The sequence below is a fragment of the Schistocerca piceifrons genome, chromosome 2, assembly GCF_021461385.2.
Source record: "Schistocerca piceifrons isolate TAMUIC-IGC-003096 chromosome 2, iqSchPice1.1, whole genome shotgun sequence".
NCBI classification, from domain to species: domain Eukaryota; kingdom Metazoa; phylum Arthropoda; class Insecta; order Orthoptera; family Acrididae; genus Schistocerca; species Schistocerca piceifrons.
The window spans coordinates 1106972744-1106991189 of NC_060139.1; the positions used below are offsets into that span (position 1 = coordinate 1106972744).

General features: G+C 41.3%; 1 protein-coding gene across 1 annotated transcript in view; it reads left to right on the forward strand.

Annotated features, from left to right (window-relative positions):
• The window catches only part of LOC124774941 (filamin-C), a 284171-nt gene extending 271377 nt beyond the window's left edge, over nt 1–12794 (forward strand). The window contains exons 30-31 of the mRNA XM_047249637.1: nt 2233–2414; nt 12524–12794. Of these exons, the coding sequence (XP_047105593.1) occupies nt 2233–2414; nt 12524–12640 (299 nt within the window). The 3' untranslated portion in view covers nt 12641–12794. The remainder of the gene's footprint in view (nt 1–2232; nt 2415–12523) is intronic.
• The last annotated feature ends 5652 nt before the right edge of the window (nt 12795–18446 follow it).

Genomic DNA, 18446 nt, shown 5'->3' on the forward strand with positions numbered 1-18446 from the left:
GACGACGTAGAGCTGCTTCATGAAGCTGATAAAGGTGACAAACTAGACTTGCTCGAAGAATTGGAGATTTTCAAGCATCTGTCTCTAAAAGATGGTTTTGTTCTTAATGAACAGGTGCAGCTTCGAAACAAAAATTTTTTAGACAGTTTCAAACCCCTCATTGCCTTAATGTAATATAGTCTGGCTGACTAGGAGTTATTTTCTTGCTTGTTGATGCCGGTGAAATGCGCTTTTCCTATCTTGTTGGGATCTACATAATGTGATGTTTGTTAATTATGAATTTCAATGTGTATGTGTGGTTAAATGACTACTATGTTTTATTCATACAGACAGATGGTTTCGTTTTATTATAACATTTTGGTTGTTTCGCTAGTATGATTTCACTGCCTACGTTACGCGAGACTCTCGCGCATTACAGTAGTGCCCTCTCTCGTTAGATGTTCCAAGCGCAAGCTTTATCCGTTTGACACTAGGACACAGGTAAATTTGGTTCTATATTTCTAGTTTACATAAATGTCTTTAATTGGCGTGATACGCTTTATTTATTAAGACAAAGTTTGAATTAACACAACCTTTAATAATTTAATGCGCTTATGTATGTATTTATGGATTGTAATATGCGCGAGTCTGGCACATGCAAGTGCCCTCTCTCGGCGAAACAATCTACCTTAGTGCCTTCACACTCGTGTCTCAACAGTTCATAGGTGAAGTAACACTGTTAAACTGTTCGCTTTGATCCTGTACCCATTACACATGCCGTACAAATGGAGATGATATTTTAATTACTGACGACGCCTTTTGGCATAATTGTTTCATTATTCTCCAGGGCATGATGTAATTTTAGTAAGTACTAAAGATTGTGTGCCTGTATTACTTTAGCAATTTCACCGTTATTTAAGCTTCTGTTTCTCACTTTCGTTGATATGGCTTTTCTAATGAATGTGTCTTTCTATTCAGGAAATGTACTTCTGATGAAGGTATGTTTATATGTACCGAAACCTTGGTCAAGAATTTTAATAAAAAAATTCTATCCTGCAACTGTTTTTGGCTGCCATCCTTTATTGTGAATGAAGTAATGGTATGTACTGTCAACATTATACAATTGTTCAAACAATGGAAAATTGAGGATAAAATGTAACAATATTATGAAAAGGAAAGGTGCTACTCACCATATAGCAGAGATGCTGAGTCACAGATACACTCAACAAAAAGGCTGTCACAAATAAAGCTTTGGACCAGTAAGGCCACACTTGCACACACGGCTACAGTCTCAGGCAACTGAAATCACACTGCAAGCAGCGGCACCATTGTTGATGGTGCTTCTGTTCGTGTGTGTGTGTGGTGTGTGTGTGTGTGTGTGTGTGTGTGTGTGTGTGTAGGTGGTGGTTGTTGTTCTTGGCGAAGTCCTTAATGTCTAAAAGCTTTGTTTGTGACAGTCTTTTTGTGCCTATCTGTGATTCAGCATCTCCGGTGAGTAGCAACTTGTCTTTTCATAATATTTTTACAATTGTTCCATATATTTGTACTGAATATCTATTTTACCACATGGGTGTGGGGATGTGGAGGTGGGTATTTAAATCCCCCCTGACAATCACTGTATTGTCTCACACTGAAATCCAGAACAGCTTTGATTGAGTCTTCCAAGGAGTTATTTTGTGATTACAATAATATCTTACATTATTATTCACAGTGTTGGACAGAAGACATGTAAGAATCTGGTATAATTGCTAGACAGCATGTGCTACAAGTAATCAGACTGAAAGTATTCTCTCAGATAGCATATGTCGAAGCAGGGTAAATCGGTGCACAAATTTTCTCTGCTCACAAGTGACAGAGATTGTTATTACACTACATTAAATGATTGCATAGGCACTGCCAGCCACACATTATGAGCATCAGAAAAAAAAGCACTGCATTCTTGCAGAAATCTGCACTCACTTAAGTCAACATTTACTGAAGTAGCAGTTGGGAGCACTCCACTTGAACAAAAGTGAAGTGTGCCTGTCTTTATCTGTATTTCTCTGACAGAAACATGACAGCTCTGCTGTTCTATTCAGAAACACAGTTTACCTTTTTAGTGGTACTTTGGTGTGGACATGCAGTTACATTTGGTGTAAGCATTCTCATTTCCCTGCTTTGCATTACGGGATAGCATTTTGTCACTTTTATCTAAATGTTTTGGAAAGGATCAACAAAAAGTGGATTCCTTGTAATAAATTCATTTACTTGTAGGAGCATTTCGAGTAGAAATGCAAAGGGAGAGCCAGAAGGACAGGACTATCCTGTGCAAGTACGATCCCACAGAGCCGGGGGACTACCGTGTTGAAGTCAAGTGGGCTGGCGAGCACGTTTCGGGGTCGCCTTTTGTCGTCATGATTTTTGATACGCAAGAGGAACTCACGAGGTTTTTGCAGGTATGTGGATGTTGCTTGTATTATGTAACACACTAAATGTAAATTGAATGCTTGCTTGAGAACAGACAAGAAAGAAATGAAAAAGCAATATGACACAGTGCAAGATTGCTAAGAGACTAGTAGATACACTGAAAATTGAATATCACATCTGGAGATGAAATTCTTCTTCTTGACCCAGGATATCTTCTTTTCAGAACCACATGGGACAAAAGGAAATAAAAATGTATGATAATTATCTGTGTGTGTTTGTTTCTTAGTAATGGGCCTATTGTGTTGCTCATTTCAGGGACATATGGTCTGTCTACCCTCATAGAGATTGTATAGCCATCAGCTTATTGGACATCCAGGGTATGGTGTAGGATGACATAGCCATGGCGTAATGTTTGTTTACAGAACTTGACAAAAGCACATTGCCTATCTAGTTTCTGCAACATATCAAAGTTGAGCCCTAGCACGAGCATGTGTACACACTGTGGCACAGTGGGTTAAATTTAATGTGTGTTCGTCGCCGTTTTTACGAAAACCTGAAGGCTATTTTTGTTGGTCAGCCAGAAAGCATTGGAGAACATACTGATGATAATCTCCATACTGCAAGTCCACATTCTTCTTGTACTCACTGAAATAAAATGTTTCTACTAGCTATTTCCTCAGTGGGTGGCCAAGAGGTATTGTCAACTTTATGGATGACGTACGAACAGTTACTTCTGTGAAATCTAAGCGATTGAGGATAAAATACCACCCCTAAATGTGTGTGAGGAGGGAAGCATTTTAATTACCACTGATGCTAGGTGAGAGTAAAATATGCAGTTTTTATAGTTTGATCTATAAATGGAAAGTGGTAATAATGAATTCTCAACTGTACCATCAGAGCAACTTAATAGTTTGAGTCTCCACCATTCAGAAGTACGAAGATGAGTGAAAACTGGAAAATTTCAGTCACAGTTTATAAAAGTTCACATAATAACTTAGCAGCATCATATGATCAGGTACTCAACTTTGATAACCTTGGAGGTTGTTGCTTCAGAAAGTCCCAGAGTTTGATGTTGCTGATGCACTAATTTTTAAATAAAACACATAGTATATCACTTTTCTTGTTTTGTATTATGATCAGTTGGAGTATATATTGATGGTACTCATAGATACATTTTATCATCTGTCAAGTCTCTGAAGGAGTCTCTCTCTCAAACATTTTCTGAAAGACAATAATGCAGACTGACTAGCTGACACTCTGTGACTGACTCCCTCTTACTGCTAAATCCATACTGCCTATGCCCGCATGGCTCTACATTTTACAGTGCAACAATTTAAATTACTTTTAGTTAATTACAAACAAATTACTTTAAGTAAGGTATTGTTATATGTGTTTTGGATACCTGTCAAGTAGACCTATCATTTTAAATAATCATAATTAATAAACATAATAGTGGATAAGTAATTTTTCAAGAACGTGTGGTGCAACATGGCTGCACATTTCACATCACAAAATTTCAGAGTTGGATTATTATTGAACGGCTTACTCCTCTTAGTTGCTGATATAAATTGGGTAACATATTAATGTGACATTTAATCTAAAATAGCAAACTCTAGACAACAGTATAAAGTCCAGAAAGTTAAAAATTTGAGCTAAAAATGACCTCTTCAGAGAATGTTGACATTAGGAAGGAATTTTGGGTAGGAATGGGAAGATAGTCCCATTTCAGTGACTGTGTACAGTCCTCACAAGTTCACTTTCTGCTTCTACAGAAAAAAACACATTTGGTAGGTGCCCGATATCAGCTAAGACAGAGAGTTTGCCGATGGGTGACCGACATGGACAGATTGATAGCTCGACACCAAGAGTCTCCGCAGTGCCTCTCTGGCCGTATTTATATATGGGTGCAGCCGACCACCGAATGGAACATCTGCTATCGACAGCTCTTGGCACACTTAGCAGCATCTAAATGACTGCTTTTTCAGACACACATTATTTAATAACTCTGTTGTGTAATAACACCATCTTCATAATTTTTATATGATTGAAGTTAAGTTGGCTTTAGTTACTGAATACCTTTCAGCTCGTCTACGTTTAAATGTTGCTGGCTAGATTTTTTAGAACAGAACCAACAGTAGAATATGACCTCTGAACTATCTCCTTAAGATTCCTTGTTTTGATGGTTATCTTGAAACTTGGTACAGATGTATTATTTCCTCAATGTAATTGAGTTCTGTAATTAGAACTTTCTATAACAATTACAAATGTTATAAATAAGGACATTTTGTTCCAAATGTAATTTTTGGTAAATTAATTGAAAACTAATAGAGGTAGCTTAATACAGTGAAAAAGTTTGCAAAAGCTATTTCAGCTTTGAATTTCACTCTTAGATTATGGCGCAGTACTTTGTGTGCTAAGGATAGGTGCATTCGTTGTGATGAAGTGGCATTAGTAATAGGTGAACTGGGTTAAGTCCTAGCACAGTAGCTCGCCTCTGTATCTCTCAAATGGTACAGCACGTGATTCGCCACAGTACGTGTACACACACACACACACACACACACACACACACACAGAGTTTATATATATATAAAAACAAAGATGAGGTGACTTACCGAACAAAAACGCTGGCAGGTCGATAGACACACAAACAAACACAAACATACACACAAAATTCAAGCTTTCGCAACAAATTGTTGCCTCATCAGGAAAGAGGGAAGGAGAGGGGAAGACGAAAGGAAGTGGGTTTTAAAGGAGAGGGTAAGGAGTCATTCCAATCCCGGGAGCGGAAAGACTTACCTTAGGGGGAAAAAAGGACAGGTATACACTCGCACACACGCACATATCCATCCACACATACAGACACAAGCAGACATATTTTTCCCACGTGGAATGTTTCCTTCCATTATATTAAAAACAAAGATGAGGTGACTTATCGAACGAAAGTGCCGGCAGGTCGATAGACACACAAACAAACACAAACATACACACAAAATTCAAGGTTTCGCAACAAACTGTTGCCTCATCAGGAAAGAGGGAAGGAGAGGGGAAGACGAAAGGAAGTGGGTTTTAAGGGAGAGGGTAAGGAGTCATTCCAATCCCGGGAGTGGAAAGACTTACCTTCGGGGGAAAAAAGGACGGGTATACACTCGCACACACACACATATCCATCCACACATACTGACACAAGCAGACACGTGGAATGTTTCCCTCTATATATATAGAAGGAAACATTCCACGTGGTCTTTAAATATGTCTGTTTGTGTGTCTATCGACCTGCCAGCGCTTTCGTTTGGTAAGTCACCTCATCTTTGTTTATATAATGAAAGTGCTGGCAGGACGACACACAAACAAACACAAACATACACAAAAAATTCAAGCTTTCGCAACAAACTGTTGCCTCATCAGGAAAGAGGGAAGGAGAGGGAAAAGACGAAAGGATGTGGGTCTTAAGGGAGAGGGTAAGGAGTCATTCCAATCCCGGGAGTGGAAAGACTTACCTTCGGGGGAAAAAAGGACGGGTATACACTCGCACACACATACATATCCATCCACACATATACAGACACAAGCAGACATATTTAAAGACAAAGAGTTTGGGCAGAGATGTCAGTCGAGGCAGAAGTGCAGAGGCAAAGATGTTGTTGAATGACAGGTGAGGTATGAGTGGCGGCAACTTGAAATTAGCGGAGATTAAGGCCTGGTGGATAATGGGAAGAGAAGATATATTGAAGAGCAAGTTCCCATCTCCGGAGTTCGGATAGGTTGGTGTTAGTGGGAAGTATCCAGATAACCCGGACGGTGTAACACTGTGCCAAGATGTGCTGGCCGTGCACCAAGGCATGTTTAGCCACAGGGTGATCCTCATTACCAACAAACACTGTCTGCCTGTGTCCATTCATGCGAATGGACAGTTTGTTGCTGGTCACTCCCACATAGAAAGCTTCACAGTGTAGGCAGGTTAGTTGGTAAATCACGTGGGTGCTTTCACACGTGACTCTGCCTTTGATCGTGTACACCTTCTGGGTTACAGGACTGGAGTAGGTGGTGGTGGGAGGGTGCATGGGACAGGTTTTACACCAGGGGCGGTTACAAGGGTAGGAGCCAGAGGGTAGGGAAGGTGGTTTGGGGATTCCATAGGGATGAACTAAGAGGTTATGAAGGTTAGTTGGATGGTGGAAAGACACTCTTGGTGGAGTGGGGACGAGTTCATGAAGAATGGATGTCATTTCAGGGCAGGATTTGAGGAAGTCGTATCCCTGCTGGAGAGCCACATTCAGAGTCTTGTCCAGTCCCGGAAAGTATCCTGTCACAAGTGGGGCACTTTTGGGGTTCTTCTGTGGGAGGTTCTGGGTTTGAGGGGATGAGGAAGTGGCTCTGGTTATTTGCTTCTGTACCAGGTCGGGAGGGTAGTTGCGGGATGCGAAAGCTGTTTTCAGGTTGTTGGTGCAACGGTTCAGGGCTTCCGGACTGGAGCAGGTTCGTTTGCCATGAAGACCTAGGCTGTAGGGAAGGGACCGTTTGATGTGGAATGGGTGGCAGTTGTCATAATGGAGGTACTGTTGTTTGTTGGTGGTTTTGATGTGGACGGACGTGTGAAGCTGGCCATTGGACAGGTGGTCAACGTCAACGAAAGTAGCATGGGATTTGGAGTAGGACCAGGTGAATCTGATGGAACCAAAGGAGTTGAGGTTGGAGAGGAAATTCTGGAGTTCTTCTTCACTCTGGGTCCAGATCATGAAGATGTCATCAATAAATCTGTACCAAACTTTGGGTTGGCAGGCTTGGGTAACCAAGAAGGCTTCCTCTAAGCAACCATAAATAGGTTGGCGTACAAGGGGGCCATCCTGGTACCCATGGCTGTTCCCTTTAGTTGTTGGTATGTCTGACCTTCAAAAGTGAAGAAGTTGTGGGTCAGGATGAAGCTGGCTAAGGTAATGAGGAAAGAGGTTTTAGGTAGGGTGGCAGGTGATCAGAGTGAAAGGAAGTGCTCCATCGCAGCGAGGCCCTGGACGTGCGGAATATTTGTGTATATGGAAGTGGCATCAATGGTTACAAGGATGGTTTCTGGGGGTAACAGATTGGGTAAGGATTCCAGGCGTTCGAGAAAGTGGTTGGTGTCTTTGATGAAGGATGGGAGACTGCATGTAATGGGTTGAAGGTGTTGATCTACGTAGGCAGAGATATGTTCTGTGGGGGCTTGGTAACCAGCTACAATGGGGCGGCCGGGATGATTGGGTTTGTGAATTTTAGGAAGAAGGTAGAAGGTAGGGGTGCGGGGTGTCGGTTGGGTCAGGAGGTTGATGGAGTCAGGTGAAAGGTTTTGTAGGGGGCCTAAAGTTCTGAGGATTCCTTGAAGCTCCGCCTGGACATCAGGAATGGGGTTACCTTGGCAAACTTTGTAAGTAGTGTTGTCTGAAAGCTGACGCAGTCCCTCAGCCACATACTCCCGACAATCAAGTACCACGGTCGTGGAACCCTTGTCCGCCGGAAGAATGACGATGGATTGGTCAGCCTTCAGATCACGGATGGCCTGGGCTTCAGCAGTGGTGATGTTGGGAGTAGGATTAAGGTTTTTAAGAAGGATTGAGAGGCAAGGCTGGAAGTCAGAAATTCCTGGAAGGTTTGGAGAGGGTGATTTTGAGGAAGAGGAGGTGGGTCCCGCTGTGCCGGAGGACGGAACTGTTCCAGGCAGGGTTCAATTTGGATAGTGTCTTGGGGAGTTGGATCATTAGGAGTAGGATTACGATCATTTTTCTTCGTGGCAAAGTGATATTTCCAGCAGAGAGTACGAGTGTAGGACAGTAAATCTTTGGCGAGGGCTGTTTGGTTGAATCTGGGAGTGGGGCTGAAGGTGAGGCCTTTGGATAGGACAGAGGTTTCGGATTGGGAGAGAGGTTTGGAGGAAAGGTTAACTACTGAATTAGGGTGTTGTGGTTCCAGATTGTGTTGATTCAAATTTTGAGGTTTTGGGGGGAGTGGAGCAGAAAGTGGGAGAGACTGGGTCTGTGTGCAATGAGAGGAGGTTGAGGTTTGCTGGAAAGGTTGTGAAGGGTGAGTGAGTTGCCTTTCCGGAGGTGGGAAACCAGGAGACTGGATAGTTTTTTGAGGTGGAGGGTGGCATGCTGTTCTAATTTGCGGTTGGCCTGTAGGAGGATGCTGTGAACAGCCGGTGTGGATGTAGGAGAGGAAAGATTGAGGACTAAGGATAAGAGTTGACGGGTGTGTTCATTGGCTGAGTTGACGTGTAGGTGAAGGATTAGGTGGGTGAAGGCAATAGATTGTTCAGTTTGGAACTGGTATAGGGACTGATGGAAAGAAGGGTTACAGCCAGAGATGGGAACTTTAAGTGTGAGGCCTTTGGGTGTAATGCCAAATGTCAGACAGGCCTGGGAAAATAAAATATGGGAGCGTAATCTGGCTAGGGCGAAGGCATGTTTCGGAGGGAATGTAAATAAAACTTAATGGGGTCGTTGTGAGGATGATGTGAGGGTGACATGGTATTAGAAGGTGGAAAGTGTGACATGAGGCTGAAATGAAAATGAAAATAAAAATATATGGGGAGAGATAAAGGTGAACTGGAAAGCAACTGGAGATCTGGTGTGAAAAAAGGCGAAAAAGTGTTAGTAAAAGCTGAGCTATGTTTATCCTGTGGTGAACTTGGATTGGTAAACAACGATGTGCACAAAGGTTAGGTGGTTGTGTTGCCTCCAAAACACGTTAAAGGGTGGAGAAATTCGGGAAAATTTCGAAAAAAAACTGCGTGCAAATGTATTAAAAGGAGTGGTTTTGTGGTGGCAGATTATGAAAATGAGGCTAACAATTGTCTGACGAAGAAATAATGATGTTAAAACCTGTGGGAAGCGGCTAAAAATGATCAGTGATGTGGGAAAAAAAGCAAAAGTTATTAGAACTAGCCAAAATGGTTGTTTAATAGGTGAAAGGAACTGCTTGTGAACTGGAAACGGTGGATTTTATAGCAGCGGTAGTGTTGAAAGCTGGGTTGCTTAGAGAAAACCTTCTTGGTTACCCAAGCCTGCCAACCCAAAGTTTGGTACAGATTTATTGATGACATCTTTATGATCTGGACCCACAGTGAAGAAGAACTCCAGAATTTCCTCTCCAACCTCAACTCCTTTGGTTCCATTAGATTCCCCTGGTCCTATTCCAAATCCCATGCCACTTTCCTTGACGTTGACCTCCACCTGTCCAATGGCCAGCTTCACACGTCCGTCCACATCAAAACCACCAACAAACAACAGTACCTCCATTATGACAGCTGCCACCCATTCCACATCAAACGGTCCCTTCCCTACAGCCTAGGTCTTCGTGACAAACGAACCTGCTCCAGTCCGGAAGCCCTGAACCATTGCACCAACAACCTGAAAACAGCTTTCGCATCCCACAACTACCCTCCCGACCTGGTACAGAAGCAAATAACCAGAGCCACTTCCTCATCCCCTCAAACCCAGAACCTCCCACAGAAGAACCCCAAAAGTGCCCCACTTGTGACAGGATACTTTCCGGGACTGGATCAGACACTGAATGTGGCTCTCCAGCAGGGATACGACTTCCTCAAATCCTGCCCTGAAATGACATCCATCCTTCATGAACTCTTCCCCACTCCACCAAGAGTGTCTTTCCGCCATCCACCTAACCTTCGTAACCTCTTAGTTCATCCCTATGAAATCTCCAAACCACCTTCCCTACCCTCTGGCTCCTACCCTTGTAACCGCCCCTGGTGTAAAACCTGTCCCATGCACCCTCCCACCACCTCCTACTCCAGTCCTGTAACCCAGAAGGTGTACACGATCAAAGGCAGAGCCACGTGTGAAAGCACCCACGTGATTTACCAACTAACCTGCTTACACTGTGAAGCTTTCTATGTGGGAATGACCAGCAACAAACTGTCCATTAGCATGAATGGACACAGGCAGACAGTGTTTGTTGGTAATGAGGATCACCCTGTGGCTAAATCTGCCTTAGTGCACGGCCAGCACATATTGGCACAGTGTTACACCGTCCGGGTTATCTGGATACTTCCCACTAACACCAACCTGTCAGAACTCCGGAGATGGGAACTTGCACTTCAGTATATCCTCTCTTCTCGTTATCCGCCAGGCCTCAACCTCCGCTAATTTCAAGTTGCCGCTGCTCATACCTCACCTGTCTTTCAACAACATCTTTGCCTCTTTACTTCCGCCTCGACTGACATCTCTGCCCAAACTCTTTGCCTTTACAAATGTCTGATTGTGTCTGTGTATGTGCGGATGGATGTGTGTGTGTGTGTGTGTGTGTGTGTGTGTGTGTGTGTGTGTGTGTGTGTGTTTGTGTGTGTGAGAGAGAGTGTATACCCGTCCCTTTTTCCCCCTAAGGTCTTTCCGCTCCCGGGATTGGAATGACTCCTTACCCTCTCGCTTAAAACCCACATCCTTTCGTCTTTCCCTCTCCTTCCCTCTTTCCTGACGAAGCAGCCGTTGGTTGCGAAAGCTAGAATTTTGTGTGTATGTTTGTGTTTTTTTGTGTGTCTATCAACCTGCCAGTGCTTTCGTTTGCTGAGTCACATCTTCTTTGTTTTTATATATATTTTTCCCACGTGGAATGTTTCCCTGAAGAAAATAACTTAACTGGAGTCTGTTGGTTCATTCCTGCGCAAACCCTCAATTCTGTGTAAAGAGAATAAGTGTTCATTTGAATAAGGCTGAAGTTGTGTGACCACATTGGTCATCATCTTTTTTATCCATTACAAATGGTCATTTGAGTGCTGACTCACTGGGACAATAATGTATTTCATTCTGGAATAAAAATGTGTTTCATTTAAACTCTACGAGGGCAAGACAAAAAAAAATTTCCTATGAAGCAGCTGTCTTGTATTTCAGTTGAAATAAATTCCACACACTATTGTAGCACAGTGGGAATTCATACAGAATTAGATTTTTGGGACACATTACTCGGGCAGCTACTTGCAGTGCTGGTACTCTCTCTCACTCTGTGAAAGCCTCTTTGTCTTGAATTTATCAGTTTGCTGAAATAGTGATGTACTAAATAACACTAAAAAAAATTGTCTTTGACTTCTTAAAATTAATCAAGGCAGTCAGAACATTTACAGCCTGTGAACAGAACTAACACTGGCTGCTGGGCATATGACATCGTGGTGAAAGTGAGGCATTCTCTGATTTAGCTTCTCATCACTTACAATGTATTGCCCAAATGTAACAATTTATTAATAGAGAATTTGCGTATGTCATTTGATCAATAAATGGATGAAATATTTATTTTTCTCAAAAAATAATCATAGAATTCTATCATTTTTAAAACAAAGGCAATGAGAATTACACATTTGTGATTTTATTTTAATATTTGTTATGCCTCTAGAACACAATCTTTGCTGTGGTGTGAATCGGTTCGAGCAATTCTGACTTTCTTTTTTCAATGTTGACAAGATGTCATCTTTTCAAAGTGCTTTTTGGCTTTGGGAATAAACCACACCATTTCAGGTGCATCAAATAATCAGACTAAGACATCCTGACACTTTTGGGGCCAGAACTTCATAAAGGAGTTAACAAAGTGAGCAAATGCACTTTCACAGTGCTTCCTCCTTTCCACCCCCACCCAACCCCAGTTACAGTTTTCATCACAGGAACTAGTCTTTGTTGTGGTGTAGTATGTCTAAATTTAAGAGCACGGTAAATACAACCTTCAAATTTGATCTTGAGGAAGCTTCCACTTTGAGGATTGTCCTAAGTTTTTGAGTCATATCCGTGCCCCCTTCATTTCATTATCAGTGAGTGCATTTGAGTAGGTCTCGATTGTCGAGAAGTTCATTCATGACCTCTGGGGAAATGTGCATTTGACACTGATTTTGGTCAAAATTAGATAATTTCAGAACAGATTTTACTTACACACAGTTCATTCCAAAAGCACCTGCAACTTTTCCTATGGTGATTTGATAGTTTATCTTTCTTCCTTTCTTCTTTCTTTATTATTTAATCGTAGCCTTTAGCCAGATCGTACTGCGTGTTGTTGTACAATCGTAACAGATCGTGAGACAGTGTGGGGTCGAGTAAAAAGTTTGTCTTTTATGTTCATACCGAGGTGTGCTTGAATGAAAACTGAAGGTATTGTTTGTTTTTTACAGGGCAGCCACTCTCCAAACTCAGAACTGTACGGCAGTGTCGGATACTCGACAGGGTATGCGCATATGAATTTTGGAACTGGTCAGTCAACATGGAGGGGTTCTCAGCCGCAGCTCTGATGTCAGAGGCAGTTCACCGAAGTGTGCCTGTTTTTGTTCTCGATACATCATTTGTGGTTAATTCACCTGTCAGAAAACAAAAACTGGCTGTATTTAAAATCTGTATCTTAAATTTATTGTCTGTATTAATGTTATAAAAATTGAACCAATGGTACTTTATTTTTATATATATTTCAAGAAAATGTGGTCGATTCCTCAGTAATAAACGAATCCTTGTTACCAGTAATTCTATAAAAATAAAAATTTGGAACATGACTTTGTACATGATGAAAGAGTACTTAAAACACAATGTTTTTCTGTATAAAGTATAACAACTACATATAAAGTATAGATTATAGAGGTGGTGTCAAGTCGCAGACGGGTACAGTTGACTACTAAAATATTAAAGCTCTCAGAAAGTGTCCTTCTGCTACATTAGAAAAGACACACACAAAAGCAGAACTAGAACACAGGTGACCACTGTCACAGAACACTAGTGCCTGACTATGATTGCTTATGACTGAGCAGCAGTCAGAGATGAGTGGTGGGGGGTAAGGGGAGGGACACAAGGTATGTGCTGGGACTTGGTGGGGTCAAGATAAAGCTGTTAGGAAGGTGTGTTTGGGTGGGGGCAGGCACAGAAGGGAAACAATTTGTAGGTGTGTTTGCAGGTGTAGTGCTGGAGTGGGAGCAGGGAAGGTGCAAGCAGGTGGGAGACTGAGACTGGAGATTATAAGGAGGGTTCCTACCTGTGCAGTCCAGAAAAGCTGTTGTTGGTAGGAACAATTCAGAGGGCATGGGCAGTGCAGCAGTAATTAAAATGAAATACTTCATGTTGGGTGGCATTTTCAGCAAGTGGTTGGTCCAGCAGTCTCTTGGCCGCAGTGTAGCAGTGACAGTTTGTGCGGTCAGACAGCAGCCTTATTGGTGAATTATGTGGCTGTTTCCACAGGTGGCCCTGCCTTTGATGAGATTGGTGATGCCTGTGACAAAACTGCAGTAGCTGATAGTGAGAGGATGCAATATACTATAAATGGAAGAAACACATTTTTCGCTTGTGTATTTTAGCAACAAATTGTAATTTTTCCTTTTAATGCAGTAAATTATGTTATAAAACGAGTTAATTCACTACAACGTATAGCTGTCCTTGAGGTATAAATAACTTGGGTACAAAATAATTTGGTTTGTATAACTTAGCCAACCAGTTGCAACAACATTTTACTTTTACCTGGTTTCAACACCAACTGTGGGTGTCTACATCAGAAAGTCCAAAACAATTACCTAAAAAGACAACAAAACCATTAACATAGAGAAAAACCGAGAATAGACGGTTATTATACCGAACAGATTTATAAGGAGACTATACTCATGTGTGCCAGATTTATAAGCAAATTGGTCTTGTCTTATAAAATAACTTGATAAGAAGACCGTATTTCACGTGTGAGCTCATAAAGGAATTCCGTCAGTTAAATTATCTGGATCTAATATTAACAATAATTGATAAAAAATTTGCTACTAATAAAAGTTTGAAAAAATAATTTTATTCATAATTTGAAACCAGTGAATTCTCTCTTACAAAACTAGAGTGCCTATAAAATGAGCTGTGACACGTGCCCAGCCTATTACACAGGACAAACTGTTCGATATAAAGAACATCTCTTAGGAAGAAAAGGTACACGTATGTACAACTTGTGCTTTGCTGATCATTTATTAATTACAGGCCAAAAGACTAAAGAAGTTCACAATGCCACTATTGTGCACATGGAAAAGAAATGCTTCAAATTTTATATCTTTGAACAATTAGAAATTTTCAAAACCTCTTTCTCTGAATAGTGATTTGATTATAAATGAACAGTTGCAGCTACATAATCAAAATTTCTTTAATGGTGTAAAGTCCTTACTTAGAAATGCCTACAACTGACTCCCCTTTTTCCTCAGAGTAGAGTCTAAAATATCATCTTCGTCCCTCCTTTTTATTTATTACATTGTAATTCATTTTTGCACAATATGTATATAATAACTGATATTGCATGTCCTGTATACATTTTAATTAGCATAATACTGGTTGTTAACTTCTGAGAAGAATACTTTAATGCTATTTCAAATATTTTTGTTATGTAAGCAACCAGTTTCTTGGATTATTAATAGATACTGTGACCTGTGGCAACTTCGACCTGTGAGCTTCTTAATCTGATGCCACCTCCCGTACCTGTTTCCTCTTACAGTTGTTAGTGGCATATCGTATGCTACATCATGTAATCATAATTTTACTGACAAGTGCCAATTTTATATCAGTTCCAATGTCTGTACTTTTTATGTGGTTTATATGCGATCTTCTTATGAAGTTATTTTATATTTTGTTTGTAAATCTGTTCACCTGCTACAACCCGTTGAGTATAGTCTCCTCATAAATCTGTTTGGTGTAATAACCATCTATTCTTGGTTTTTCTCTGTTAATGATTGTGTAATATTTTAAGGTAATTGCCGAAACCAGGTAAAAGAAAAATCTTATTGCAACTGGTTGACTGTATTATAAATACCATATTCTTGTACCGTTGCTGGCTCACTTCTTCTTCCATCGGCACTACATCCCAGGACGGGACTCGGCCTTCTCGATAGTTTTCTGGCATTCCTCTCTGGACTTCACCGTAGACCTCCAGTTACGGCAATCGGCTCTGGCTTCTCCTCCGTCCTCGTCCCTCCATCTCGATCTTGTTTGTCCTCTCGCTCTTCTTCCTCCAGGTTCACTGCAGCAGGCTTTCCTTGCAGGATCCATCTCATGGAGTCATATTGCGTATCCAGCCCATCTCAATCTACACAATTTTATGAACTCGACCACATCATCATTCTTCAGCCTCATCCAACTTGTACACAGGTCCAAAGATGCTCCTCTACTTCTTTCATGTGATCTCGATCTACTTTCACCCTGCTTTTTAATCGTCAACGTTTCTGAACTGTACTGGCTCACAGCGATGTTTAACGTTGTACAGAATAATTCACAAACCTGGAAATATCACAGATTACTTTCATTGAAATAAAATTAGCTGATTATTTACTGAATCATTATAATTGCAGCAGGTTCTGTCTTTTCAGTTAAGTGGGAGCATGTTTATGGTACTGCTAGGGAGTTTGCCTTGGCAAAAGGACTGTTTCAGGAACTACACAAAAGAGGAAAGTGGTGAAAGTGTTGTTAATTGCTGAAACAGAAGTATTGTGACTGCATGTCTCTCCGGTACTTCCACCTGGAAAAGCTCAAAGCAGAGGGCAATGAAGTGATCTAATGATAGTCCAATAGCACCGTAATGCTCAGTTTCAGTAACTTCCAAAAGAACAGACACTGCACGTATATAACTAGGGTGAGGACGACCATTGTGGATGTGCACTGGGCTCAAATCTGTTTTGGGAATTGATGAAATGCCTAGAGTAATGGGAAGGGGGCACTATAGTAACAGTGTGTGGAAAAGCTGAGAATTTCGGCCTGACGGGAGGAATGCCAAAGTAGTCTGTGCTTCAGTTGTGATGACCACTGTTTGGCTGGTGCAGTGGTCATCGCATGTGCCTAGTATGCAGGAGACATGCGTTCGAATCCTTGTCTGGCACTAATATTCAACTTTCCTCGTCGATTTAAATCGATGGCTGCTTGTGGCCGATGTCCTTCATTCCTTTCTGTGAATTGTATTCCTTTCTGTGAATTGTATTCCTTCTAAATATATGAATATGGACCGTGATTCACAAACTTTGTGAACTTGTGCCTTACACATGCATTTTGTCAGTAGTATTGCACACATACAAGTATAAATGTACGTGGATTGTTACTGTAATTACAAATTACTTATTATACTTTGGCAATACATCCTCTGTCAGACATCTGGACAACTACTAAGTCTGTGTGTGAGGCATATAAAGGCAAGGCCACAGAGCAGCACAGTAATGAAGGAGAAACTAAGCCTCATAAAATGGATGATTGTATTCGAATGGTTATATTCTTCGGTATGAAAGGAGAAAATATAAAAATGCAGTAAATGAAGCAGGCCAAAAGGAATACAAACGTCTCAAAAATGAGATCGACAGGAAGTGCAAAATGGCTAAGCAGGGATGGCTAGAGGACAAATGTAAGGATGTAGGGGCTTGTCTCACTAGGGGTAAGATATATACTGCCTACAGGAAAATTAAAGAGACCTTTGGAGAGAAGAGAACCACTTGTATGAATATCAAGAGCTCAGATGGAAACCCAGTTCTAAGCAAAGAAGGGAAAGCAGAAAGGTGGAAGGAGTATATAGAGGGTCTATACAAGGGGGATGTACTTGAGGACAATCTTATCAAAATGGAAGGATGTAGATGAAGATGAAATGGGAGATATGATACTGCGTGAAGAGTTTGACAGAGCACTGAAAGACCTGAGTCGAAACAAGGCCCCGGGAGTAGACAACATTCCATTAGAACTACTGATGGCCTTGGGAGAGCCAGTCATGACAAAATTCTACCATCTGGTGAGCAAGATGTATGAGACAGGCGAAATACCCTCAGACTTCAAGAAGAAAATAATAATTCCAATCCCAAAGAAAGCAGTTGTTGACAGATGTGAAAATTACCGAACTATCAGTTTAATAAGTCACAGCTGCAATATACTAACGCGAATTCTTTACAGACGAATGGAAAAACTGGTAGAAGCGGACCTCGGGGAAGATCAGTTTGGATTCCGCAGAAATGTTGGAACACGTGAGGCAATACTAACCTTAAGACTTATCTTAGAAGAAAGGTTAAGGAAAGGCAAACCTACGTTTCTAGCATTTGTAGACTTAGAGAAAGCTTTTGACAATGTTAACTGGAATACTCTCTTTCAAATTCTGAAGGTGGTAGGGGTAAAATACAGGGAGCGAAAGGCTATTTACAATTTGTACAGAAACCAGATGGCTGTTATAAGAGTCGAAGGGCATGAAAGGGAAGCTGTGGTTGGGAAAGGAGTGAGACAAGGTTGTAGCCTCTCCCCGATGTTATTCAATCTATATATTGAGCAAGCAGTAAAGGAAGCAAAAGAAAAATTCGGAGTAGGTATTAAAATTCATGGAGAATCATTTGAGGTTCGCCGATGACATTTTAATTCTGTCAGAGACAGCAAAGGACTTGGAAGAGCGGTTGAACGGAATGGACGGTGTCTTGAAAGGAGGATATAAGATGAACATCAACAAAAGCAAAACGAGGATAATGGAAGGTAGTCAAATCAGGTGATGCTGAGGGAAATAGATTAGGAAATGAGACACTTAAAGTAGTAAAGGAGTTTTGCTATTTAGGGAGTAAAATAACTGATGATGGTCGAAGTAGAGAGGATATAAAATGTAGACTGGCAATGGCAACGAAAGCGTTTCTGAAGAAGAGAAATTTGTTAATGTCGAGTATAGATTTAAGTGTCAGGAAGTAGTTTCTGAAAGTATTTGTATGGAATGTAGCCATGTATGGAAATGAAACATGGACGATAACTAGTTTGGACAAGAAGAGAATAGAAGCTTTCGAAATGTGGTGCTACAGAAGAATGCTGAAGATTAGATGGGTAGATCACATAACTAATGAGGGGGTGTTGAATAGGATTGGGGAGAAGAGAAGTTTGTGGCACAACTTGGCTAGAAGAAGGGATCGGTTGGTAGGACATGTTTTGAAGCATCAAGGGATCGCAAATTTAGCATTGGAGGGCAGCGTGGAGGGTAAAAATCGTAGAGGGAGACCAAGAGATGAATACACTAAGCAGATTCAGAAGGATGTAGGTTGCAGTAGGTACTGGGAGATGAAGAAGCTTGCACGGGATAGAGTAGCATGGAGAGCTGCATCAAAC